At 46.4% G+C, this 27,320-nt stretch overlaps 1 protein-coding gene across 4 annotated transcripts in view; it reads right to left on the reverse strand.

The window, feature by feature from the left end:
* The window catches only part of LOC310747583 (myocardin-like), a 30,369-nt gene extending 3,944 nt beyond the window's left edge, over positions 1-26,425 (reverse strand). For 2 of the 4 annotated variants that reach the window (XR_014540943.1, XM_083582117.1), the window contains exons 1-12: positions 26,284-26,425; positions 17,817-17,882; positions 17,508-17,566; positions 16,571-16,646; positions 15,508-15,657; positions 14,366-14,514; positions 11,010-11,129; positions 9,613-9,881; positions 9,347-9,491; positions 1,701-2,093; positions 426-563; positions 88-142 (exon numbers count right to left, since the gene is read on the reverse strand). Coding sequence is in view for 2 of the 4 variants with exons in the window: in XM_083582117.1 (XP_083438243.1) it covers positions 88-142; positions 426-563; positions 1,701-2,093; positions 9,347-9,491; positions 9,613-9,881; positions 11,010-11,129; positions 14,366-14,514; positions 15,508-15,657; positions 16,571-16,646; positions 17,508-17,566; positions 17,817-17,882; positions 26,284-26,338 (1,675 nt within the window). In the remaining 2 variants the exon portion in view is untranslated. Of the gene's footprint in view, positions 1-87; positions 143-425; positions 564-1,700; positions 2,094-9,346; positions 9,495-9,612; positions 9,882-11,009; positions 11,130-14,365; positions 14,515-15,507; positions 15,658-16,570; positions 16,647-17,507; positions 17,567-17,816; positions 17,883-26,283 lie in introns of all 4 variants that reach the window. The other 2 variants (XR_014540944.1, XM_083582116.1) reach the window with 1 other exon arrangement.
* Positions 26,426-27,320: the final 895 nt, after the last annotated feature.

Raw genomic sequence — 27,320 nt, forward strand, 5'->3', positions numbered from 1 at the left:
TCCATTCTTGGAGCTTCTCCAATAGCAAATTGTGATTTACGGCTGCCCCCTACTGGTAAGCTGGGTTACGGGGGGCCATTTCCTCACCTGAACACATCAGCGGTTCCTCTAAGATATCTTCGATCGATTGGCTTGGCACCAGCTGCAGACAGGGAAGGAAAAAGACGAGCAGTTACAAAGGGAGCCCTCACCAAGCCCAGCCATTCAGCCAGCTCTGGGGCAGGGTCCTTTTTGGGACAGGGGTCTTCTATGCAGTGATGAGTTTCAGGCAGGGGGTATGCTCAATATGGCCTACGAGCTCATCCCATAAATTTGTTTTCAAGACTTCAGACATGTGGGATAATTATAATTAAAAAGGAGAAGAGTTCCTCGGTGCATGTGCAGAGGTTGGAGAAGCCCAGCTGGGCCTCTTCGCCCCACAGTACCTGAGCTTTCTGGATGGCTTCTTGGAGCTCCTCCTCCAGGGACCGGGTTCCTGGCGCTGGGTCCGGGGGGCTGGCTGTTATTTCAAGGGGCAGCTCCATATCAGAATTAATCGGCTCACAGGAGGCAGGGCACAAAACCTAGCAGGAAAATGGAGGAAAGTCTAGCATACAAAGTCTAGCATTTTCTGCCCCAGACAAAAGCCCTCCTTGCTACCAGCCCCACTGATGCTACCCAACCAGAGCTAAAGCAGACTTCTCTTAAAATGTCCAATGCTCATTGGTTAGCAACTCATTGGGTGATACGCCCCACAAGCCCCCAAACTAAGCCCTGCCACATGCATGCACATGCAAACATGTGCCTCTGTGGCAAGGATTTTTTTGGCCTAAGCCTTAGGGCTGCCAGCTGCTGACCTTTAATGTCTAAGTTATCTGAGGCAACAGGGAGACAATTTGGTTTTTGCCCCCACCCCTTGCTAGGAGACACCATTAGCAAAAGGGCCGCCCCTACTTATTTGAGCAACAGATTAAGGTGGGGAAACAAGCAAACCAGTACTCCCCTAGCAGATAAAGAAAAGCCCGGTTTGTTCATCTTAATCCTGGAAAAAACAAACATGCAGTTCATAGGACACAGCTCTGTATCAGCTTCTCTAGCCATAATGTTCTCTAGAACACTTGGGGGTTTTGAATTTAGAGAACAGATGACAGCGGTGGGGGTGAGGCCATGGCATGTGGTATGTATTATGCACATTATGGAGACAAGGTGTTTTTCTTTCTCCCCCATAATACTAGAACTCAGGGTCACCCACTGAAACTGACTGGCAGTAGATTCAGGATGAAATAAAGGAAGTCCTTCTTCACACTCACACAAATGCACAATTAACTTGTGGAACTCCCTGCCACAGGACGTGCCAATGGCCTTAAAGACTTTAAAAGTGATTAGATAAATCCATGGCTTGTTCCGCAACTATTAACCATGCTGAAGTCTAAGGTTGCAGCCTAAAAGGATGGAGTCTCCACGTTCAAATGCACCTGAATCCAGTAGGAAGAGGGGCTGTTGCACTCATTTCCTGCTTCCCGGAGCATCTGGTTTGCTACCATGGGGAACAGAATGTTGTGGACATTCTTATGGCCCAGCAGCCCTCTAGAATTGCAAATCTCAGGTGGCCTCTCTCCCAGCGCTTTGCTCTAATCCATTGGGATAATCTCCTTCACACAGGCAACCCAGGAGGCCCCTCACTCTCTTTTGGATCAGCTGGAGAATGCTTGTTTGCTCACCATGAAGCCATCTTCCGTGCCTCCTCCCTCCTTGGCGCATTCTCTCTTGGGGATGTAGGGCGGAGGTGCCCCCTGCTGGCCGTGGGGCAGTAGTGCTCCCTTGCGGCGGTTCTTGATCCGTTTGTGCATCTCCAGCTCCACCCGGAGGTCGTCGTCGTGGTGTTTCTGCTCCCGGTGGAGTTTCAGCGCCAAGCTCTCAGCCACCCGCTGCTTCTCCCGCAGGGCCTGGGCCTCCTCCTCTAGGTCGGAGGGTGACAAGCGGGCGCTGGAGAGCGGGACAGGTGGGGGCTTGGCCCTGGCCACCTGGTAAGGCTTGAGGCGCTCCAGCAGGGCTGGCTTGGTGCCAGAAACAGGGAGGCCCCGCTTCCGGAGCTGCTGGCGGAGTTCGGAGACCTGGGAATCAAAGCAGCGGCCAAAGGAAATTAAGGCTGGATCTACACTGATTGTAAAAACGCTATAAAAAACAAGCAATAATAGCTCTTAAGGCAATTTCCAATTGACGACAGATCACTGCTCTACAGCACCCTCTGGTGTCACATTTTTATAATGCATTTTTAACATTATAACTAGCCTGTGTAGGTTTGCCCTACAAAAGGTGCTATAGAATATTACACAAGACACCTGGAATGGTCAAGTGCCAGGCATGTGGGATCTACTTTGCTTTTTATAGGACTCTTCCTCACCCCGCAAAGATCCGCCAGCAGGAGCATGGTGCAAAAGACTGGCATTCAGCATTAAAGAATTCTGAGCCCGGGAATTTGTTTTGAATGCCAGAATGGAACAGAGCTCACAGTCCTTCCATGCAGGCAACCCATTCCTGGTTTTCTTCCTCGCTTTCGCTATTCATCAGTATAATTTAGAGTGCAGGCCTAGGGGTCAATCTGTTGCAGCTATTGTTAAACAACTGATAAGTCAGGAAACCTTGCCGATCTATTGCAAATCACACAGCCTACTGCCCACCCCTAAAATACACACATTGTGTGTGTGTGTGTGTGTGTGTGTGTGTGTGTGTGTGTAGTATAGTTTTATTGTTACATGTTCCCTTCCCTGAGCAATAAAAAGATCCATGACAGCACACTACCCAGGCTCCACTTGCTCCAGATAATATTAACATGTGTTTATCAAGTAGGAGGATAAGTGAAGGCATGTGCAGCATGCACACTTTTGCCAGGTGGCAGATCTACAAGTCCCACCACATTAGAGAGAAGCACCTAAAGAAATACCTAGAGATGCTTCGAACCCTCAGTTAACTTAGATCTCTCTTCTCTCTTTCTGCCCCATTCTGTCTTCCTTTTGTTTGGAAGCAGGAAAGTCCAGCCCTTTAGGGAAAACGGGGCACTGCCCCACTGACCTTAGCCTGCAAAACTCAGCAAAGAGGAGCAGAAGGATGGGGGGGGGGGGGAAAACTTAGTTATATCTGCCTGTCCTTGGCTCTAGCTCCACCTGCTCCTGGCCTCTCTGCCTGTGGCACCAGACGCCAATAGTTGGGAGAGAATGTGTCTCCCCTTCCAAGCTCGGATAGTTCCTGGGCCGCTCACCAAGAATCTGCCAGATGAAAGGAATGGCTGGTCAGCAGCCTTCAAGGGGTGGTTATGACGGGCAGGTGAAGTTGCACATACTCTGCAGTCTCATCTTAGAAGATCAGGAATTACCAACGGGTATAATTCAAGGATGGAAGCTACACCAGAGTTCCCAACCTTCATTTCATAACTCCAATGTCCATCTTTCTTTCTTTCTTTCTTTCTTTCTTTCTTTCTTTCTTTCTTTCTTTCTTCCTTCATATCTTTTCCCCGCTACCATTTTATTTCTTGGCTTTTGCTTGCTTTTGTTTTTTAAAGTCCTAAAGTCTAAAGTGGCTTCACAACAATGAATAAATAAAGCAACCACCACCAAATAAAACAGAATCAGCAGTAAGCCGTGGGAAAATACCACTGAAACAACAGCTCTAAAATCAAAGGCGGCTTGGGGTTAAAAAGAAAAATAAAGTCTTAGTCTGGTGCTTAATTCTAATCACTAGTGCAGGGACCAGTCCATAATCGGGGCACCAGCACTGAAAAAGCCCTTGCCCCCTCCTCACCACTTCAGGAAGTTTTTAATGTTTGGCATTTTATTATGTTTTTATATGTATTGGAAGACGCCCAGAGTAGGCTGGCTATGAATAACAACGTTGTTGTTGTTATTTCGGATGGCAGGGGGCAATCAGAGAAAGGGTTTTGTGTAGAGATGTTCTCTTTATGTGCCAGTATAGTAAAACACTGGTTCTTTTCTGTGGCATTCTGGGAAACTTTTCCTAGCTACTTCTGAACCTTAAAATCTTTCTCTGCTTCTCTCTCTCATACACACTGTGTAAAGATGTGCCAGGCACACACACAAATTCCATTCTTTGCATTCCACTCTTTTTTCACTCAGGTCACATTAAGTTTACAATGATCTGTTTTCCTTCAGTGTATAATTAATTAGTTGTTCTGTTTTCCTTCAGTGTATAATTAATTGTTTGTTTTTATATTCTGATCATAACATTAGTAATTGATTTAGACATAATATAATCAATCATAAATCTAGGTGGATTAAAAGCTTAGATACTTGTCTAAGGTCCATTAGCAAAAGACCCTTTGAAGAATTGGAGATTAATGGATTTTGGGTAACCCCTCCTTATACCTATGTTAACCAATAAGGAACTAGCCTCTTTGTTTGTATTTTAACCAATCAGCCACTAACATATGTGTGGCCATGCTTTTGTAAGATTCAATAAAAGAGAGACACGGATGGGTTTTCAAGGCAGACGCTCTCTCTCAAGAGGCAGCCTTGGAGCTCAGCTGGGGATCTCAAAAACACCATCCGCCTGTTTGCCTTGATTCGAACGCAACTCAACATCTGGTGACCCCGACGTGATTTCGACGAAGTAAGGTACCAGGTCCCTTGCAGAGCTAGGAAAACCTCATACTTACCCGACTGGAAAAAAGTCTTAGCGCGCTATTTCATAAGTATGGGAGGGAATCTGACGAAAGGTCAGAAAGCTCACGCAAATGAATTATTTAAATTAGTCAAGCAAAAGGGGGATGGTGTTCAAATTTCCTTAAAAGAAATTGAACAAATGTTAATGGAAATAACATTCCAATGTCCATTTTACGCAGACAAAGGGTCTCTGGACATAGAGACCTGGCAAAAAATTGGAAAAACGCTTTTTTCTGAGCCAAGGGCTCCGATCGATTGCTTGCTTACTTGGCAAAAATGTGCAAATGCTATTGGTAAATTAGGATTGTCGTCTTCCTTACTTTCTCCACCCCTTGCTTCATCACCTAATCCTCCACCGTACCCACAAATCTTGCCTCCTTTGACTTCACCCTCCTCCTTTCCCCCTCATCTCGAAGCAGCTCCGTGTCAGATTAATACAATCCCCCTCTCTCCCCCTTCTCTGCCTGCGTCTCCTCTGCCTGCAGAAGCTGCATCTCAGCCTGTCGTTTTTCCTTCTCTCCCCCCGGTGCATTCCAATGTTCCAAATGTTTCTGGGGTCGTCCGTGCAGGAATTTCTGAAGCCAGGCAGGAAGGTCTTTTATCTTTAGAGGAACAGTCTGCATGGTCTGGGGAAATGCCGTCACTTTTCCCTTTCACTTATCAGCCTATCCCAGGGACAGCACAGCAACAGGTATTTCATGATAAGCTTCCATATTCCATAATGAAGGAATTCAGGAAGGCTATCTCTGACTCAGGTCTGAAATCTTCATATGTCATGGGAATGCTGGAATGTATTTCAACTTCTTATGTAATGTGTCCTAATGATTGGAAAGATCTTATGCATATGATTTTATCCCCTGCACAATATGTGGTTTTTGAAAGTGAATTTAAACATAGTGCGATAGCTCTGGCTGATCCAATGCATACAGCAAGTCAAATTTTTGGATCTGCCCCATTCGATAGCTTGGCTGCACAAGCATTATTGTCAGCTTCGCATTTCAGCCGCACTGCGACCTGTGTCCAGCGCGCCATTCGTAAAGTCCCTGTCTCAGGGCAGCCTCTGAACTCCTTTGTAAATGTTAAGCAGCAACACTCAGAGCCTTACCATCAATTTATTGATAGATTAAAAGAATCAATCTCTAGACAGATAGATAATGAAACAGCTCAGAATGAGTTGATGAAAAAATTAGCCTTTGAGAATGCTAATACTGATTCTAAGAAGGTGTTACAATCTGTCATAAGTCGTTCAAAATATAGTCTTGCAGATATGATACAATCATGTACAGAAATAGGGAGTCAATCTCATGCTATGTCTTTACTTGCCACTGCAATCCAAACTAATAGCAGGCCAACAGGTAATTGTTTCAATTGCAAGCGCCCTGGGCATTTTGCTAAGCAGTGCAGGGCGCCTGGCGGAGGTGCGAATAAAAATACTACTGCAAATACTACTACCAGACCTTCAAAAAAATGTCCAAAGTGTGGAAAAGGGTATCATTGGGCAAATCAATGTAGGTCTCAGGGAAACTCCTTAGGGGCCCAACTCTCAGGCCCGGAAAATTAGAGAGTTCCCCACCCTTAGTTTCTGCTGTTGCAAAAGTTTCTAAAATTGTGCCTTTTGAATTTGCTATTGATTTGATCAATCAAGAGGCCAAAGGCACTGCTTTACCTGGTGAAATTGTGATCATGCCTAGTCAAATGGCAGGTCCACTCCCTTCTACAGTCACAGGTTTAATTTTGCCTAAATTTTCTGCGGCAAAACAAGGAATCCAGGTTATTCCAGGTGTTTTACATCATGATTATGTGGGCACCATTATGATACAATTCTGGAGCTTTATGCCAATGCAGTTAACTAAGGGTGAGTCTTTGGCACAATTGGTAATGCTTCCTTCTCCACCTAATGTCGTATCAGCTATTGATAATAATTTGTGCGAGCTCTCTTCTTCTATTCCCCCACAGCTACTGGCTGTGACACAGAAAATTGGACGACAAAAACTTCTTCGTAAGTATAAAATCAATGGAAAAATTATAGAAGGCTTGATTGACACAGGTGCTGACGTATCTGTCATTTCCAGTAATTGTTGGGACTCCACATGGCCCTTAGAATCTGCTCCTACAGTGTGGGGTGTGGGTGGTAACCAGACTTCTTGTAAAAGCGCACAGTGGCTACCTGTCTCTCTGCCAGACAGCTCTGAAATTATTGCATACATTCAGCCCTGTGTGCTAAACATCCACCTCAATTTGTGGGGAAGAGATTTATTGCAACAATTAAATGCTACCATCCAATTAAATGAGTAAGCATGCTCTTCCCCTCAGCTGGAAATCTACTAACCCTGTATGGATAGAGCAATGGCCTCTTACTGGGGAACGATTAATTGCCTTAAAACAAATGGTCAATCAGCAATTACTGGCTGACCATATTGAACCTTCAGTTAGTCCTTATAATACTCCAGTTTTTGTTCGGCAGGTTGGTTTTGGTCATGTCCTGGCTACACGTTTAATTATATTCCTGCAAACATTAGCCACGGTACACCTTGCTGTTTAAGCCGCTTGTCTATCATATTGCCTGCAAAGCATCATCTATTTCACAATCGATATAGTCGCAATGTTGAATTGTCTGATGATTGTGATGACCTTGTCTCTCTTCCCAGTAGGACTGAATATATCTCTTTAGCTGTTTCTCTCTTAGGTGTTCCAGGATTGGCTGCACGTAATAGCAAAAATATTAACTCTCTAGCTTGTTCTGCAGCAAAAGCCCTGAATTTTACTTCTCAAGCACTTCACCTTCTCAACACAGAGCAAGCTGAACTTCACAATGGTTTATTCAAAAACAGAGCTGCTATCGACTACCTTCTTATGCTTCATCATTATGGCTGTGAGCAAGTCGCAGATATGTGCTGTTTTAACATCACTGACAATTCCAAAGCCGTTCAACGTCAAATTTCTCATTTGCAAAATCTTACCCATCATATTAAACAGGACATTGGGTTCTCTGGTTTCTGGGATTCTATTTTTCAGTGGTTCACTGGCTGGTTGCCTAATTTAACTTGGCTTCGTAGTCTTTTTTATTATGCCATAATAATTGTATGTATATTAATTTTGTTCTTTTGCTTCCTCCAATGCATTCCTAGCCTTACAAATCTTTTTTCTCGCCTTTTCTCTCCACCTCAGCCACCTAGTGCTCTCCTCGCTGACTATTATTCGAAATGGCAACGCCAATAATAAACAAAAAGGGGAAATGTGGGTAGAATTATTTTGGGATTTACTGGCAAACCAATAATCCTGAAAGTACTCATGCCCCATCCACCCTCGCAGTATTATTTTGGGATTCGATGGCAAACCACTGATCCCAAAGCACTGCTGCTTTATTTTGCTTCATTCAACAAGTTGCCTTATTTCGCAAATAAGAAAAAAAAGGAGGAGATGTAGAGATGTTCTCTTTATGTGCCAGTATAGTAAAACACTGGTTCTTTTCTGTGGCATTCTGGGAAACTTTTCCTAGCTACTTCTGAACCTTAAAATCTTTCTCTGCTTCTCTCTCTCATACACACTGTGTAAAGATGTGCCAGGCACACACACAAATTCCATTCTTTGCATTCCACTCTTTTTTCACTCAGGTCACATTAAGTTTACAATGATCTGTTTTCCTTCAGTGTATAATTAATTAGTTGTTCTGTTTTCCTTCAGTGTATAATTAATTGTTTGTTTTTATATTCTGATCATAACATTAGTAATTGATTTAGACATAATATAATCAATCATAAATCTAGGTGGATTAAAAGCTTAGATACTTGTCTAAGGTCCATTAGCAAAAGACCCTTTGAAGAATTGGAGATTAATGGATTTTGGGTAACCCCTCCTTATACCTATGTTAACCAATAAGGAACTAGCCTCTTTGTTTGTATTTTAACCAATCAGCCACTAACATATGTGTGGCCATGCTTTTGTAAGATTCAATAAAAGAGAGACACGGATGGGTTTTCAAGGCAGACGCTCTCTCTCAAGAGGCAGCCTTGGAGCTCAGCTGGGGATCTCAAAAACACCATCCGCCTGTTTGCCTTGATTCGAACGCAACTCAACAGTTTTGGATGCAGATCTTAACTCATGGGCAGTTGGTTCATGGGAAAGTAGGAGGCCTGTCCTCCTTCTAGGTGGAGAGCCTCGGGCGCGGGTGCAAATAAAGCCCTCCTGTCTTCTCCATCTGGCCCATGGCAGTTCCCTCTAGGCCACTCCCTTTGGCCCTGCTCTGGCCCTTCCCAACAAGAGCTTGTGCCTGGCTGGACTGTGTCCTTGCACCCTGACAGTGCCTCTTGCTCACCTGGATGGAGGGGGGTCAGGGGTGAGATTATGTGAAGAGATCTCTGGCTTTTGTGTGTAGCCTGCTGAAGAAAGGAGCAACATCCATTGCTCTGCCCGTTTGCTGCCTCGGCCCCACCCACCTTTTGTCCCTGGCCCCACCCACCTTGGCCATGTGGCCCTCAGAAAGTTCCCCCCTTGTGCTGACGATTACGTGCCCTTCCTCTAGATCTTCCCATCTAACCAGGTTCTTTGGAAACCTGGCTCTCACCGCAACAGAATGGCTGAAGCGGTTATTTGCAACTGGACTTGACTTGCAGAAACCATCTCCGAGAGCGGAATTCTGCCCACGCAGAATCCGATGTGCGATGGCTGGGAGTCCTCCTGCCCCAACTCACCGTTAGCTCCTCCAAGTTGGCAGGCAGCAGTTCCGGTTTGGGCGGCGAAGGGGAGGTTGGCGTGGCTGGAGAGGGGAGAGGGAGCGGGTGAGGCCCACTTGGTGGCGCAGGCGTCCCAGCGAAGCTCAGGACCTGCTCTGGAGCACTGCTGGGCAAAGGGAGAAAAGAGAGGCGTTGACGCTGGGTTTCCCCATCCCAATCTTCTCTCCAGCCTCGCTAGTGTGCTTTTGTCTCGGAAGAGCGTTCCCGGAAGCAAAACGGCTTACCTGGCTGGGACAGCGTGCACGGCTCGGACGCAGAAGGTGGCTGGTGACGTCGGCGTGGGCTGCTGCTGGCTCATGATCTGGAGCTGCAAGAAGACCTGCTGCTGCTGGAGGACGCGGGCGTAGGCCGCATCCATGGGCACCGGCGCCTGCTCCCCCTTCTGGTCGGGCGGCATGTACTGGTGGTACTTGAGCTTCTTCACTTTGGGGCGCGGTTCCTTGGCCTTCTTGGGGCGCGGGGGCTTCCTGGCCTCAGGGACCTTGGATGGGGCCTGTGGAAGGCATCAAAGTGTGTGAAAGAGAGCAGGAACGGGACTCTCAAAAGATAGTGGTGCATAGTGGTTAAAGCAGAGGGGCTTTCTAGAGGTAGGTAATGCTGCTACCTTGGGTTCCCCCCACCCCATTGCCTAAATTCTTGGGCCTTCAGCACACGGGTTAGCAGCAGAGGGAGAGGCCAGGGGCCAGCTTCCTACTGTCCTCTCTGCTGCAAAAGAACATCTGACTCCTTATGCGGGAGCCAAGGTAGGGGGTGAAAACCAGCCACCTGTTTGTTTTTTGCATTGGGTTATATAGATTCACTTCTTTATTAGCCTCCCAACTAAAGTAAAGGTAAAGGTAAAGGCACCCCTGACCATTAGGTCCAGTCGTGGCAGACTCTGGGGTTGCGGCGCTCATCTCACTTTATTGGCCGAGGGAGCCGGCGTACAGCTTCCGGGTCATGTGGCCAGCATGACTAAGCCGCTTCTGGCAAACCAGAGCAGCGCACAGAAACACCATTTACCTTCCTGCCGGAGCGGTACCTATTTATCTACTTGCACTTTGATGTGCTTTCAAACTGCTAGGTTGGCAGGAGCTGGGACCGAGCAACGGGAGGCTCACCCCGTCATGGGGATTCGAACTACCGGCCTTCTGATTGGCAAGTCCTAGGCTCTGTGGTTTAACCCACAGCGCCACCCGTATCCCTCCCAACTAAAGTAGGGATGTATAAAAGGCAGAAATATTCAAGAACCCTCAGAACAGGTTTTGTATGGCGGCAGCGCAAATGCCAATAAAACCATTTCAGTCCGTGAAAAGCAATAAGGCAGACTTAGCTGGGCACCTGAATGGCAATGAAGACAGCAGCGGACATGTTTTCCCCTGAGGGCAGCTGTGGGATGTAGCTGCTGCCGTCGCCACCAGTAAGCCTTGCGCTCCCCCAGAAATCTTTGTTCACTTTTTACTACGTGAAAATCGGTGGGGTGCGGAGAGGAAGTTTCCCTACAGCTCTGTTCAAAACAGGGAGCTATCTGGATTCGGCCTGCAATTCATTCTGCACCAATTCATACTTTTCTCTGATAAAAGACAGAGCAGTGGACTTCTGCTTCCTCCCCAACCTCCTCCCTGCCCTTGATTGTCTCTACCTTGAGGAGTGAAACGGAGGGCTTGGCAAGGGGGCTCCCCCCTTGGGGAGGGAACTCAGCCTCAGAGGTGGATGACGACACAGGAGGCAGCTGTTGATCCAGGATCGGAGGGAGGTCCAGCTGCAGGGAGAAGAGGGAGAAAATGGAGGCCAAGTACCCTCCTAGTTCCCAACTCCTGCACCTTCTTCTCTAAACTGGCAGCCCCCAAACTTTCCTTTCCTATAAAGCCAAGCATCCTTCCCTTCTGAGAGTTAATCTTTCAGCTTTCCCATCAGCTGGCATGCCCCAGTTTTCCCTCTTGTGTATAATTTCATCTGAGAAGGAGAAGACCTGCAGCAGTGGGAACAGCAAGAGGCAATGCTTCTGGGCAGAAAGTGGGACAGGGCTATAAAGCATCAAAATCGAGATGTGGAAAATATGGAAACAACGAGGAGAGGCAGGACTGAGATGTGGAGATACGCTTCAGAGATCCAGATTATGGGGTGCTCTGAAAAATTAATGATTATAATTTGGACTATAATTTGGTGCTTTTTATTTTAATTGGAGTATTATGATTGGAAATATTGATTGGATGTTTTTTATTGGAAAATCAATTAAAAATGATTAAAAATAAAGTGGGACAGGGCTTTGAAGGAGGTGGTAGGGAGCTGGGGAGGTGACGGGGGCTGGTTTACTATACGGTACCTGCCCACCACGTCCAGCCTTAAAACCCCACATTCTGTTGTGAAGCCTAGAATGGGAAGTCTTTGGCACGTGCACAAAGATGTAAGAAATCTAACAGCAGTTGAGGACAGGATGTAGGACTAGATGGGCCTGTGGCCTGACCCAATAAGCTCATCTTGTGCTGAATGCAATCTTGGGGCGGTGTGGAGGCGGGGAGATCACAGCACACAGGCAGTGCTGGCTTCAAGATTTGGTCAGTGTGGAGGATGGAGGGGCTGAGTGCCCAAATAGCACCTCAGAATAACCTCTTCAGATAAGACAGGCAGCATTATTTGTTAATACTGGGAGTAGTAACAGTCACATTACAACCAAAGTCAGTCTCATCATTCCCAGAATTGCTGCCCTGGAACAATCTCTCTCTCTCTCGGCCTCCAAAGGCTTCTGGCCTCCTCAGTGCCCCCAACCCTCTCTAGAACCAGGAATAATTTGGGAGTGTGGGTGTCCTGTGTGAAGCTGGGGGAAGCCAATGGTGGTGTCAAAGGTTTTGGCTTCTAAGTGAATCAGAAAGACTCTTTGGGTGCAGGATACTGTCCTTCCATCCCTGCCAGTTTAGGCCTCGGTGGGTCGCACATGTAAGGGTTTGTTGGAGTGGCAATCAAGGTACTGAAAGTGGCAATTCTAACCTGAAACTCCCCCCCCCACACACACACACAAGAACAGCAGACTGGCAGCAGGCCTAGTTATGTTAACTACTGGTTAGTTCTGCTGTGTATATTTTTTTTTTGGGGGGGGGTATTATTGTGTCCTTCAAAAGGGAGAAAGTGGCCAACCCCTCAAAATTCACTCATCATTGTGATTCTTACATCCTGCAATATTCAAACATGCCCTGTAGAGGGCAGCACAACCACATCATATACAGCGGTACCTCAGTTTAAGAACAGTCCAGTTTAAGAACGATTTGGTTTACAAACTCCGCAAAACCGGAAATGGTGTCTTGGTTTGTGAACTTTACCTTGGTCTAAGAATGGAATCCGAACGGTGGAAGGGCACCAGCGGTGGGAGGCCTCATTAGGGAAAGCGCGCCTCGGTTTCAGTTTTGGTTTAAGAACAGACTTCCGGAACGGATTAAGTTCGTAAACCGAGATACCACTATATATTTATTTTACTTACTTGGAAAGAGAGATATTATAAATTATTTAGATTGATTGGTTGATTTTACAACTTTGCTTTTCCAATATTTACAACCCTTCATATTTCAGAGTGTATGTACAGTGGTACCTCTACTTACAAACACGATCTGTTTTGGGGTGCTGTTCGCACCCCGAAAAGTCTGTAAATAGAGTGCCACTACTGCGTGTGCGCGAAGCACGATAGAGAAGCACGGCGAACCTGGAAGTAAACACTTCCGGGTTTGCCGCATTTGTAACCTGAAAAGTCGCAACGTGAAGCAAACGTAACACGAGGTATGACTGTAAAGGTAAAAGGTAAAGGGACCCCTGACCATTAGGTCCAGTCGTGGCCGACTCTGGGGTTGCGGAGCTCATCTCATTTTATTGGCTGAGGGAGCCGGCGTACAGCTTCCGGGTCATGTGGCCAGCATGACTAAGCCGCTTCTGGCGAACCAGAGCAGCGCATGGAAACGCCGTTTACCTTCCCGCCGGAGTGGTACCTATTTATCTACTTGCACTTTTGACATGCTTTGACGTGCTAGGTGGGCAGGAGCAGGGGCCAAGAAACAGGAGCTCACCCCGTTGTGGGGATTCGAACCGCCACCTTCTGATCGGCAAGTCCTAGGCTCTGTGGTTTAACCCACAGCGCCACCCGTGTCCCTGGTATGACTGTACTTGGACGTAAATTCATGAATGAAACTTGGACTTCAAGATTACTCCACTTCTTTTGTGAATTCACTAGGCCTTTTTGACAACCCAGTTTGTCCAATGTATTTCTGTGTGGACCTGGGCCATAAGCCACGGGAGGTGTGGGTATCAAGGGGTGTTCTTAACAAAAGTGTGGAGACCGCTCCATAAGGAGGCAAACCTTACACCTCAGGAGCCATTTCTGGCCAATCTGTTGTACAAGCCATGCTACCACCTCACTTCACATGAAACTCCCAAAAGGGTGAGAGGCAGTGGTGGCTAGTAACTATTGGAGCTGACGAGGTGGTGATGAACAACTAATGGCCCCGTTTGCCCTGCACATTTAAAGCAGTACCTTGACACTTTAACAGTCATGGCTTCACCCAAAAAATAACGGGAAATGCAGTCTGCCAAGGGTGCTGTGTGGAGGCGCCCTGTTCCTTCACAGATGCTATTCCCGGGGAAATCCAGGAATCGCAGCTCCATGAGGGAATTGGGATTTCTAACAGCTCTCAGCACACTTAACCAACTACAGTTCCCAGAATTTTTGGGGGGAAGCCGTGACTCTTTGCAGTAGCATGATATTGCTTTAAAAGTATAGTGCAGATGGGGCTGGAGTCAACTTATTCTGGTCCTCCCCCCTTCCAAAGATGCAGTGCTCACTTAAGCAATTCTCAGACACGAGAATCAGATATTTAATACTGAGAGGGAAAGCTGGACACTTACAAAATATTACATTTCCAGGAGTATGCACCAAGCGCCCTGTTCTTATCCCCTGTTCCCCTTTCATCTTATGTCTCTTCAGCATGTACAGGTGAGTTCTACGCAGTTGCTTACCTGAAAGGCCGCCGTTGCGGTGGAAGGGTTCCCATGGGCACTTCCAGGAGACAGTGCAAAGCAGGGGGAAGAGGAGGAGGAGGAGGAGGAAGAAGAACTACTGAGATCTTCCTCAAAGGTGAAGGAATCAGGAGCAGCAAGAGTTGCATCTGCAGACGTTTTGAGTGAGAGAAAGGAGGGAAGGCATTATTATAGCAGGGTGCAAGAAACAACTGTTGTTGTTTTTTACATAATTTTCACACCGTTGTTAGTTTTTCACATCGTGAAATCCAGGGATGACTTAGGGGCCTGTTCCATGTCATTTGCCCAAGTGCAAGGATACCTAGTTCTGGCCCTAATCCTAAACATGTGCCCGGAGGACGGGGGCGGGGCGGGTGGACAAGCAAACACACACAAACACACCATTGTCTTTGTCACCTTCAAACTTGTGGAAGGTGGCTATCTGCAGCAGGGAGCCTGTTGACAGAGTCTCCCCTTACATTTTAGAACCCTGGAAAATCAAGAGTTCTAGAAGGTGAGTCCCTGTGTATACAAAAGGCCCCTTGGTGCGGAAGCTCACCATCCGTGAGCTGGAAGGCAATTGAGAACTGTGACTGGGTAGAGCTTGTTTGCTTATCCTTGCAGCCTGGCCCTCACCCCCAGCCACACATGTTTAGCTGATGCATTGCCTGAGGAGGGAAGGAGGGTGATTTGATGGGTGCTAACAGAGCAGCAATTGGAACCCTGCTCTGCACACATTCCATCCAAGGAGCTGAGAAGTCCCAATTAGGCAGCCCTTTTGCAAACCTTCTGCAAAAAGCTCCCCCAATTTCCACCATGTTTCTTCTCATAACAACCTCGCGCTGTCAGTATTCCCATTTTGCAGATGAGAACAAGGCAAAAGGCTGCGTGCCAAGCCTGGGACAGAGGCAGGATTCAAACCCACTTTTCCAAATTCAGCTCCCTAGCCCTCACTGGAATTTGCTCTATCCTGTTACAATCCCTCCTGCTGGGATTGCGCCAGAGTCCAAGAGCTTTCCATTAGGACCTGCCCCTCCATAAACAGCCACTGGATCCCTCCTCTCTCCCAGGCAGGATTCCCGTTTCCACTCCATGAGACAGGAGGATTCCCCAGTAAGGAGAATGCCAAGTCAAGTCCTTACCTGCCATAGCATCCTTGATACCTGGATCCAAGGAAAGGATGTTTTTCTTCACCAGCTCAAGTGGTCCAGGGCGGTGTAGGATCTTCTCGCTCAGGTCTTCGGCCAGGCGAGCCTTTTTGTCCTGCAGCTCAGAAGGGTCCCCCGGAGACACTGCAGTGAGAAGAGCAACTATCAGAAGAGCAGGCTTGTGGGATCAGGCAAGAGGACCCTGCAGTCCAGAATCCTACCTCCCAACAGGAGCCAGCCAGATATTCCTGGGACAAACTCCGCAAACAACGTTTGAGGGATGTAGTCATCCCCTGGGGTGACCTGGAAATCCAGTCGGAATTGCAAGGTCCATTTGCCTTATTTCCACATCAATTTGTGATTTTTTTATTTTTAAAAGAAGTCCGCAGAAAAATAATATGCATATTTCTCCTAATGTGTGCATTTTTAAATGCTATTTTGCCTAATATGTTGCAAGCAATTTCCCCTAATGTAATTTCTGCACATTCTTTTCGCTAATTTGTGTGTTTTTGCACACACTTTCCTCCTAATGACATGCATTTTATCTGCTCCTTTTGGTTGCGATCTGCACCGCAAAATTCAGAGAAGCGCTGGAAGTCCTGGAAGGCCTGCTTCTTGCCCTGCTTCTTGCCCTTGCCCTTTCCCACCAGGCCTGGGAGGACAGAGCCGGGACGGACTCCAGCTACGAAAGTTGAGGCTGCAGAACAGATTCTTGAGCTGCAGTATTACTTAGGGGTTGTTCTTGCTGTTATTTATACTATTTTTTTGTATCTTTATTTTAGACCTGATTATAATTTATGTGGAAATTGTTTTGTGTATTTGTGTATTTTTTGATGTCTTACTTATTGTTTATGACTATTTTTGTTGTAATTATGTGTTTTTTTCATGTTGTGAGCATGGTTTGATTTGTGGGAAGGTGGCATACAAATGAAATGATGTGTGTATGTATGTATGCATGTATGAATTTCAAACAATAGCTGCATTTGGATGAATTAGGCAGGCTCACATTAAAATATAAGCCAAATCAAATGCTTCCTAGGCAGAAGTTGCTTCTTACCTTCTGACAGCTGGCCCTTAGCAGTGCTGGTCTTGTGGGGCCGGGGTGAGACTTTCAGCTTGGCAATCTCATTGGCCTGAGGAGAAAGAAGCAGAGGAATTTTTAGCATCCTTAGCCAGGCGCTCAGGTAGAAGAGCTAGGAGGCATCTTTTGCTCACTTAGGCTCTGAAGAACCACCGCCAATCAGAGTTATGCCTTCCAACTTTTTTCATACCCAGGAAGACCCTACTTGAATTGCAACTCTGCAACGTGGAATCCACATTTAATTTTTCAGCTATGCACGCCCATGGCCAATGCATAGAAGAGGGAATTTTGGTAGCTGCAGCTTGCGGGACTAAGATAACAAAAATCTGCACCACCACACCCTACAAAATGTCATATTTTTTTTATAAGAGTCCAAAATGCCTGCCTTCCATTGCTTCTGCTCTCTCTCTCTCTCTCTCTCTCTCTCTCTCTCTCACACACACACACACACACACACACACACCTCTCTATTTTTGGGCTGGGCTGCCTCCAGGCCTGAGCAAAAGAACCACTAGCAGTGGCTCTCTTCCTTCAGTGGTGGGATATAAATGCAGTAAATAAATAAATTAAAAAGCACCTGCCAATTTAGATACGCTTCTGCTGCCGTGCATAAATTAGTCATATACCACACTGTGATTAATATATTTTTATGTCTTTTTATATTACAATAAATGATGGTGGGGTTTTTTGTTGGTTTTTTTGCATTTGAAAGTTTGGTCTGGACCACGTTCCTGCTTGCACACCACACTCAGGTGCACCCAGAGCAGTGGCCTCTTGCTTCCTGCAAAAAAAAGTCGCTCCTCGCTGGGAGGCGGGTGCTTAATAGAGTCCGTGAGCAGTGGACCCTCACAGAGTGACTCATAGCGCTGCTTCCCACACATTGTTCTAAGCCTTGAGCCCAGCTGGTACTCACCCTGTTCTGGCCCTGGGTCCCATTGGGCTGCGAGAAACTTGCAAGGGGTTTGTTGAGTGCTGGAGGGATGATAAAGGGGAGCATGTTAGCAAACTCTAGAAGAAACCGCCCTACCTGCTGATTTTGGCCTGCCACTCTGTTGTTGCTAGTCCATAAAGAAAGAGAAAAGAAAAGTGGCAACCTTCTCTCAAGATTAGAAGACCAGCTCTTCTTTCCTTAGCACCCACCCACTCCTTCATCCATGCAGAAATCCCCTTCGCAATGTGACTCCCTTCACTTTTTGCAAAGGGGTGCGAGGGAGGGGCTCACCTGGGAGTAAGTGGCGTTTGGAGAGCTGCTCTTGGGACCGCCGGTGTTCCATCCGCAGCTGCAGAACTGTAAGGGAGGTGACAATATATGAATAACGGTAATTACTTTATTCATCTCGGCCAACGAGCAGTAAAAAAAAAAGCAGTGAAAAATTCAACTCTTAAATCATTCGGCACTGCCCACCCTCCCACCACAAAGCTAAAATGAAGCCAACAATTGATATATAACTCCAGATTACTGATGTTGACACAGTTTGTAATCACTTGGGCTGAGAGTTGTTAGGAGATCCCTATTCCCCGCCGAGAGCTAACAACTCTCACTACAGTGGTACCTCGGGTTACAGACGCTTCAGGTTACAGACTCTGCTAAAATGGAAATAGTACCTTGGGTTAAGAACTTTACCTCAGGATGAGAACAGAAATCGTGTGGCTGCGTGGCGGCAGCAGGAGGCCCCATTAGCTAAAGTGTTACCTCAGGTTAAGAACAGTTTCAGGTTAAGAATGGACCTCCAGAACGAATTAAGTTCTTAACCTGAGGTACCACTGTACTCTTAACAAACTACAGCACTCAGAATTTGTTGGTGGGGTTTTTTTAAAGTAGCCTGTTTAAAGTAGGATCACAGTGCTTTAAATGTATGGTGCAAATGTGAACAGGCCTATTTGCCCAGCTGCATTATGAATCTAGCACTGTTTCCCCCAAAAGTTCTTCTCTGGCTCAGAATGCGTAATTAGATTCTTCAGGGGTTTGTAAATCCCAAGATCATGAATGGTTCGCTGTGGTTGTGCTTTGATATGCACCCCCTGCTCTCATCTGGTTGTGAGCTGCTTTGGCAAGTCCATGTGGACGAGCAGCCTAAAAATTAAAGTAAATAATAACTACTACTACTGCCACCACTGCCACCAACTGAAGCCTGCAGCTTTGTAGACGCATGCGGAACATTTCTTTGCTGTCAGCCTACTTCGTCTCGGTTAAACCCTTAACTACTTCCTGTGATTACCAGCAGCTCTCCTCCACAGCTGATGCTGAGAACTATAGCTCCCAGGGGGGCAGTGCAGAAAAGTGAATATGCACAACACAACCCTTAACAGGGCAGGAGGGAGCCCTTGGGAAACAAATGAAGGTGGGGTCTTTTTTGAGTGTGCACAAAGGACACGTGAAATTATCCACTCCTGAAGTGAAGGGAAAGGAGTTTGCACTCATTGTGGTTTGAGATTTTAAAGTGGCAAATAAAAGCAAGCTAATGAATACATGTCAGGCAGAAATAACTAAAACAGATTACACCATAGAATTAAGGTCTTCGTGGTCTTAATCTGATTTCAAACTTGCAAACCAGCAAGGATCAAGAAGCTCAGGAGTCTCAAATGTTCAGTCCAGCAACCAACTGAAATATTGGGTGCTACTTTGCTTTATCTTTGACAACTGTTACATACTCAGGGCTTGCTCCAGAGAGTGGCAAGGCTGGGCATTTGCTGGGGCCCAAAGAGCAGCAGAAGGCTCAACGCCCTAACACTGTTACAATTTCCAGAGAATATCCAATAAGATCAGATGCAGCCAGAGAATTTTCTTATCTCCCGCCTCTTCCAGATTAGGGGCCACCAGTGAGGGCGCCATGCCCAAAGCCCCCCAAATCCTGTTGCTAACATCAGTATTTATGTATGCTGCATCACAGTACACATGATGTTACACAGGTAAAAACAGACAGATCGCTGGCCCCAAGAAACTTACAATGGGAGATATGAGGGCAGGGATAAAAAAATGTGGGTGCTGCAGTTGGGACTAAGGATAAAAGTTAAAGGTCTATGGACAGGTACATTTTGAGGAGGGGTCTGAAGGAAGGCAGGGAGGCGGCACAACATTTGATTCTGGGGAACTCAAGACTGTCCACAGTGCATTGAATGAGATTGGAATGGAGTGGGCAAGATGTCTGTTGACTTGAAGAAATCGAGGGAAACTGGATTGGAGAGATCACCCTATTCAACAACCTAGGATGTATCCAGGTTTGCAAAGGCGTGAGGCAAGGTAAGGCAACACAATGTGCTCTGGAATTGCTTTTCAATAAAACAAACTGAGAACAAAATGCATCAGGCTTTTACTGACTGCTGTATGATACTGGGTAATTATACTGTGGAATTGGAAGGGGAAATTAAACTGGGGGGGGGGGGGAGAATCACACAAAACTGGCCTGGAAATGAATATATAAAAATGAAATGGATGCAAATTAAGTACTGCCCAGAAGCCTCTACTTAAACAAACAATTGAAAAATTGAAAAACTGGGAATTACATCTTGTTTGACCAACAACCTGCCCTTTTGGAGGCAAATCCAAGCATCAGAAGAAAGGTCTGCCTTAACGGAATAAATTCATAATTACTTGTCAATGAACGGCAAAATGAAAGCTAAAGGAGAAATTTACAACTCGACACTGAAACCTCCTGTGGATCTATGCCACATAGTGTGGTGTAGAAGTCTGTTATATCTATGGTTGGTTGACAACATTAGCCGATGTAGTATGACAACATTAACTCGTACATAAAGAGCTGTGGAACGATATACGCACATAATGTTTCTTTGTTCCCATATGCCATGGGAGAGACATGACAGGGGACTGGTGTAAAAGAGCCGCAATACGAGGCCATCTATGATATCAAGTGTAGAAGGGCCAGCTATTTGGTCTGCCAAGCAAGACAACAGGTGGACTTTCCCACCGTACAGAATAGATTCCCAGGGATCAAGTGCATCCCCTTGGCAGAAATAAAATGTGATGAGGTGATCCAATGACGAACCCGTTTGGTTCCCAGTGGAAACAACATGCTCAAGATGGAACGGAATGGCGAGGCGATTCTGTACATTCATGGAGGAGGAACGAACGAGGAAGAGCCAGATAGAATTAACTTAGGAGGCTCTGATTTGGACAAGGACAAGAGCAAATCTGCAACCTCCTTGGTTGACTCTGCCTCTTTTACTCCCAACAGTGGATACGTGCCCCTTAGCATTACAGAGTTAATGTTTTCCAGTATTTGAGTTCTCCATTTATTATCTAGTGTCCATTTACAAAGGGCAATCGAATGAGCGATGGGGCAAATCCTTAACCATGGCAGTTTGACAAGGTATAGGCAAAAATATTTTTTCCGGGCATCGCTTGGAATCTAAATGTTTGATGAGGGTAATAATAATTACAAAGAAGTGAATCAAAAAGCATCCACCAAGGAAACATGGAAGGCATAACTGTACGACAAATTGGTCTAATTGGCATGCTCTCTCACATACCCTGCACAAACAGAGGGTGGGGGGGAACCTGGGAATTTTAATTTTTGCATGGACGTTGAGAGTTCTCTGTAAGTGTCCCCCACATCACAGGGAACCAGGTCGAGTTGGGAGGCTTCTTGACACCCTTTAAAGCAGGTGTAGGGAATATTCTTCAGTCCAACGGTCACATTTGCTTTTGGGCAACCTTCCAGGGGCCACATGCAAAGTGGTGGGCAGGACCTGGGGCAAAAGTAGGTGGAGAAAGAAATGCAAATTTTGCCTGTGTACAGTAGGCTGGTTTCAGCACGCACTCATATACCCCTCTCCATACAGCCAAGCAAGAGGCATTGTTCAAGGACACATTCCAACCAGGGGAAAACATTTGAGAAGGGTGCAAAGTGAAGGCAGTAAGGGGTGTGGCTTGGGGAAAGGGTGTGTGGCCTGGAGACAGTCCTGAGGGCCAGATGAGAGGCCCGGAGGGCCACATTTGGCCCCTAGACCTGAGCTTCCCCATTCCTGCTTTAGTGCTATGTCCTATGCATCAAATGTCAATTAATTTAACTGGTAATAATTCTGCCCCTTTCTCCACCCAGAATCCTTAGCATTTTCATTCTCTAAAGAGGCCAGGAAGTTGGGACAGAATTCTCAGCATACTTAGAAAACTGCAGCTCCCACTGTTCACTGGGAAGGGAGCCATGGCAATTTGAAATGGAAAGTGAATCAGGTAAGCCGGACCTGGACTACAGTCACACCACACATATCATATCACCTGAAACAATCATGGTCCCCCCCCCAATAATTCTGGGAGCTGTAGTTTGTTATGGGTGCTGATAAGTTATTGGGAGGCCCCTATTCCCTTCACAGATCTACAGTTCCCAAAGCTCCCTGTGAAGAGGGATTGACTGTTAAACCACTCTGATAATTGTAGCTCTGTATGGGGATTGTCGGGGTCACCAGCACAGAGGCACTACTATAAAATAAGTCCAGATGCACCGGAAACTTAAATTAGTCTTGCCATCCCCGACCTTGGAACAGAAGCAGTTTTCAGGGCCCTTTAAAAACAAACAAGCAAAAGCCATGTACCGTATTCTTCGCTCTATAAGATGCACCAGACCACAAGACGCACCTAGTTTTTGGAGGAGGAAAACAAGGAAAAAAAAATCTGAATCCCAGAAGCCAGAACAGCAAGAGGGATCACTGCACAGTGAAAGCAGCAATCCCTCTTGCTGTTCTGGCTTCTGGGATAGCTGCGCAGCCTGCATTCACTCCATAAGACGCACACACATTTCCCCTTACTTTTTAGGAGGGAAAAAGTGAGTCTTATAGAGCAAAAAATACGGTATATAAGCCCACAGAAATTCAAATGCTGCTGCACTGGGGACATCGCTGGGAAGGATAACCTTGTCCAAGGAAGAACACCAAAGGGATATGGCTGAGTGGGTGAGCCCTCCCCTTGCTCTGCCGTCAAACAGCAGGCGCGTCATACCTTTGGAGGGTGGGACTGCTGCAAGCGTTTCTATTCCTGTGCCCGCTTCTCTCCTGCCTGGGCATTTGTCCCGTTGTCAGCAGCAGCTGGGGTGACGCCACTCGCTATTTATTTAAAAGGCTGGAAACACAAGATGCCCCAAACTCCCAGGCCAGAGGCTGGCTGCAAGGACTGCTTGCGGGGAACCCACCACCAAACTGCAGACCCTCCAAGTGTCCCTATTTTCCATGGACACCCCAAATTTACAGAAGCCATCCCAGTTTTTTATTTGATTGCAGGTCCCGCTTTTCCTTAGGATGTTCCTATTTTCATCGGAGAAATGTTGGAGGGTATGGAGTTATGTGACCTCAGAGCCAAGGAGATGATACAACTTTTAGAAGACATATGAAGGCAGCCCTATAGACTTTTATTATGTCTTTATACGCCCAGAGTATTATTATTATCATCAATATTATGGAACAGGATGTCCCTATTTTCTTTGGAGAAATGTTGGAGGGTATGCAAATACTCAACATGAGGGGCAGGACATGGGGGCGTTGAGTGTTTCACCGCTTTGGGGAACTGTAGCCAGTTCCAGGCCCTCAATATGAGAACCTGCGTACACTCCACATACTGTACTTAAAGCATCCTGGGGGCTGTTTTAGGGCCAGTTTTGCCCCTTTTCTAGTCACTTCCGGGTTCAGTGTGATGTTTGCGTTGCAGTCACGCACATATTGAACGCGCATAAAACGGTTGTTGCCTGTAACCAATACACTGATTGAATGTAAAACACATTTTTGCATCAGTGCTTCACTGTAGGAGCCTTTTTGAGAAACAGGAGGAAGCAGGATAATTTACAAGTTAAGAAACAAAAGCTGCCACTGCACATAAACTATGTAAAAGAATGAAAGTTTACTACCCCAGCCTTCTCTCTCCTTCTTCCCCAACCTTATACTTTCTATATTATCAAATATAACTCATCTGCATAAAAGATTCTATGAATGGAAAACTGAGGCACGGTGTGTACTTCTGTACTTCAAGAAAATCTTTGATAAAAACAATTTTTTAAAAAAGTTGTCACACATTATTCCTGTGACTGTACTCTGTTTTTAACTGTTTCTAATTCTAAATTGTTGCAACCTACCCTAGGACCTGCTGGTGAGGGGCCAGTAGTAGTAGTAGTAGTAGTAGTAGTAGTAGTAGTAGTAAGTATTATTTAGGGGCAGGAGAGATCATATTTTTCATTATTGTTATTATTCCCTAGCACCAGAACCAACACAGCCACTAATACACAAGGAAACAAGTGTCCCTGAATGCTCAGTGGGCCCTCCTTGATTAAAAATGGTCCCTGCAAAAGCTTTAGCAAACCTACCAATTAAAAGCAATGCTGATTTTCATATGTCCATAATTGCATAAGCGGGAGCTATACGTGTGGAGAAATTACGAAGGGTGGTTTGTCACAGGAAAGAAACATGTGAGGCTCAGAAAAACACCATAGTTGCCACCAAGGAATGCCTGTGATGCCACAGGCACGTTGACTGATTACTTGGACTGGCTGGGCCTGAACAAAATGGCTGCTGGACGCCAGGGTTAGGTTATGAGGTACCAATGGAATCGAAAAGTGACAAGTAGTCGTGAGGAAGAGCATGACCCTGGTCCTTACAACTGACTCATATGGCTGTCACACACCATACATTTAAAGCAAATAATTTTCCTCAAAGAATCCTGGGAAATGTAGTTCGTTATGGGTACTGGGAATTATAGCTTTGTGAGGGGTTGCTCTGTGCTGCTCTGTGCTTCCCATTGCCCAGTCTGGTCAAGCGAGTGGTAAAGTGACACATTTATTGGCTGGGCAGGGGGAAACTTTAAATGCATTCCTTAAAAAAACCAAAACCCTTTAGATTTGAAGATAATCCAGAAATATTCAGAATCAGGGCTGGTCCTCTCTCTGTTCTGCCTTAGATACCGCCACTTACATAAATAGGCAATGTCAAGTTGCCAGAATTAAACTCTGCGCATGTTCAGAGGCACTCAGTCAAAGCTGATGCGGTTTTTGAAAATTGAATATGCCAGAACTTCCCTTCCTTCACTCAGCCAGCGCACAAATCTACATGAAAAATTGAAAGCCTGAAGATGTATTCACAAATAAGTATCTGGTGCAAACAGTAACTGAGCAGGAAGAGCAAACAGTCTCTCATGGGCTATGAATTTCTGAGGGAACATTTACTGGGACCTTTCGTAGGTGCCACAGGAGAGACACTGGCATACGAAGGTGGCATGCTGGCAACTTCTAGTATAAGACCCACATTGTGCACCTGTGTGGTGACGTTGGGATTGAGAATATCATCAACCACATTGACTTCAGAGTTTGTTTCAGCCTTGCAGAAACGTGGCTGAGATGTGTTCCATTAAAATCCCCACTGATAGCGCCCTGAAGGGCTTATTTCGGAGGGAAGTGACACTCGGTGCCCTTAATTCAGTCCCCGAACTAGTGGAGTGGTGAACTGTTGTTACAAAGGGGCAATGGGAAAGCACTCTGCACATGCCTATAGACAACTCCTCTTTACTTGCTCCTAGAGCAAGACCTGAACACAAAAACCTGGCTCAAGTTAAGATTTGGGGGAACTGGGCCTATGTTGTGGCTTCACGCAATGCAGTGTGGTGAGCCAGTGCAGCGGTTAAAGTGTTGGACTAGGATCTGAGATACTAGCATTTGTATCCCCACTCAGCCATGAAGCTCCCTGGGTGACCTTGGGCCACTCTCTGTCAGACTAATCTACCTCACAGGGTTGTTGTGGGGATTAAATGAGGAAAAAAGGCGGGATATAAATGCAATCAGTCATAGGAGCCAACTCATAGCAGCCAAGATCCCTTTGTGTGTGTGTGTCCCCCACAAAATATTTGAGGGGGCTGAGCCTCCCTAAAGTTGATGGGCATTGCCATTCAAATGGTGCTGACACAAATCTGTCCCTTGGGCCACAATTCACCACCAGCAAGGTCTCCTGTGCAGATGAGAGACTTTGCTTAGCTTATTGACCTTTCCTGCAACTAGCAAAAGCTGGGAAAACCATTCAGAATAAGCAAATCTGTTACCAATTCTATCCCATCGGCATCATTTTTTTCCTTATGTATATATCTTATGTTGATTCCCCCCCCCCCAAAGCGGCAAACAGGATAAGGAAAACATAAAATGATATTCAAGCTGTCTTGAAAACTGCAGCAGAAACTGTAGAAGCAGCAGTAAAACTACACAGAATACCTATGATTTACGCATGCATGGGAACTGACATGACCTTGCTTGTAGAATGTGTCTTGCCTTGATTTATTTTTTTTATAACTCCAAGCAACAAAATGCAGCGTGGGCTGTTCTCTTAAGAGGACAGGAAGGTGCCTTCTGCTTAGTCAGAACTTTGGTCCACCTAGCTCAGCACTGTCAGCTCTGACTGGCAAGAGCTCTGCAGGGTTCCAGTGCAGGGTCTTCTCTCACAGCTGCACCTGGAGGGGCTGGGAATTGAACCTGCGGCCTTCTGCATGCAAGGCAGATGATATACTCCATGAGCCACAGCCTGTCCCTTACACAGCAGGATATTTCAGGAGGGTCCTGAGGAGAACGATTTATTTATTTTTAATGGAAGGTGAAACAGTAGGCGTTGAGGTCCCTCTGTCTTAGCCTGCCATAATTACCACCCTGCAAAAAGTCTATTTTAAAAACTTAATAGCACCAAGGTGCCTAAAGCCCTACTCAGGTCCTACTTACCGGAGCGGAATTTGCTTCGGATCAGCATGGATCGTTCAGAAGCCAGGAGTGTCATCTTTGGAGTCCTTGCAGGTATAATCCCAAATCTGAGGTAGGCCCCATGGATATTCAGAAGAGGGGAAACAGGAAAAAAGGGGAAATGATGAAGAAATCTCCAACTAGGATCTAGAGAAGCCAGCAACAGACCTTTTAAAGGGAGTGCCTGGGCCTAGGGACGCAGAGTTGGGTATCAGCAAGAGTGGAGACCAGGGACACCTGGGTTCAAATCCCAACACAGCCATTGTGACCTTGGGGTGGTAACTTTCAGCCTCACCTGTCACCTACCTCACAGGGTTGTTTTGTAGATAAAATGGGGGGGTCCATGGATGCCACCCTGAGATCCTCAGAAAAAAAGGTAGGCTTGCAAATGCAACGCTTAATAAACTAACCTACCTCACCAGGTTGCCGTTCTAAGGCCAATGCTGTGTAATGGTTAGCGACTACTGGACTAAGATTTTGGAAGTCAGGATTGTTGAAATGTCTGCTCAGCCATGAGCTTCACTGGGTGACCTTGGCCCAGTCACTGTCTCTCATCCTAGCCCACCTCACAGGGTTGTTGGAGAGATAAGTGTGATATATTGAGCCCCTGGGGGTGGGGGGTGGGGGGAGTGGGAAGGTGGGATATAAATCTAAACAAATAAATAAATAAAATTTCGAGGGAGGGGCAATGGAGGGAGGAGCATTCCAGTCCTCCTGAGTTCCTTGCCGGGGGCGGGTGGAACAAAATAGCAAAATTTTAGGAGCAGGCAACTAGCAGAAACGCAGCAGCAGGTGGAGCAGTTCCGTCCGCTAAAGATGCAGTTGGAGACGGGCTTGACCTGTTGAGTTTTTGCCCTGTTTAAAGGGACAGGAGCCCAGCTGGCGGCGCGTGTGAAAGAAAGAAGAGCGAGAGAGATGGTTTTGGGGTTTTTTTTAATCACCTGCTGTCCGCCTGCACCCGCGATGCCCTCCTCGGGGAGAAAGCCCAGGAGGAAAGTGCCCTGCCTGTGCCATCGCCC

Source organism: Podarcis filfolensis (genome assembly GCF_964270895.1).
Source record: "Podarcis filfolensis genome assembly, chromosome: 13".
Classification (NCBI taxonomy): Eukaryota; Metazoa; Chordata; class Lepidosauria; order Squamata; family Lacertidae; genus Podarcis; species Podarcis filfolensis.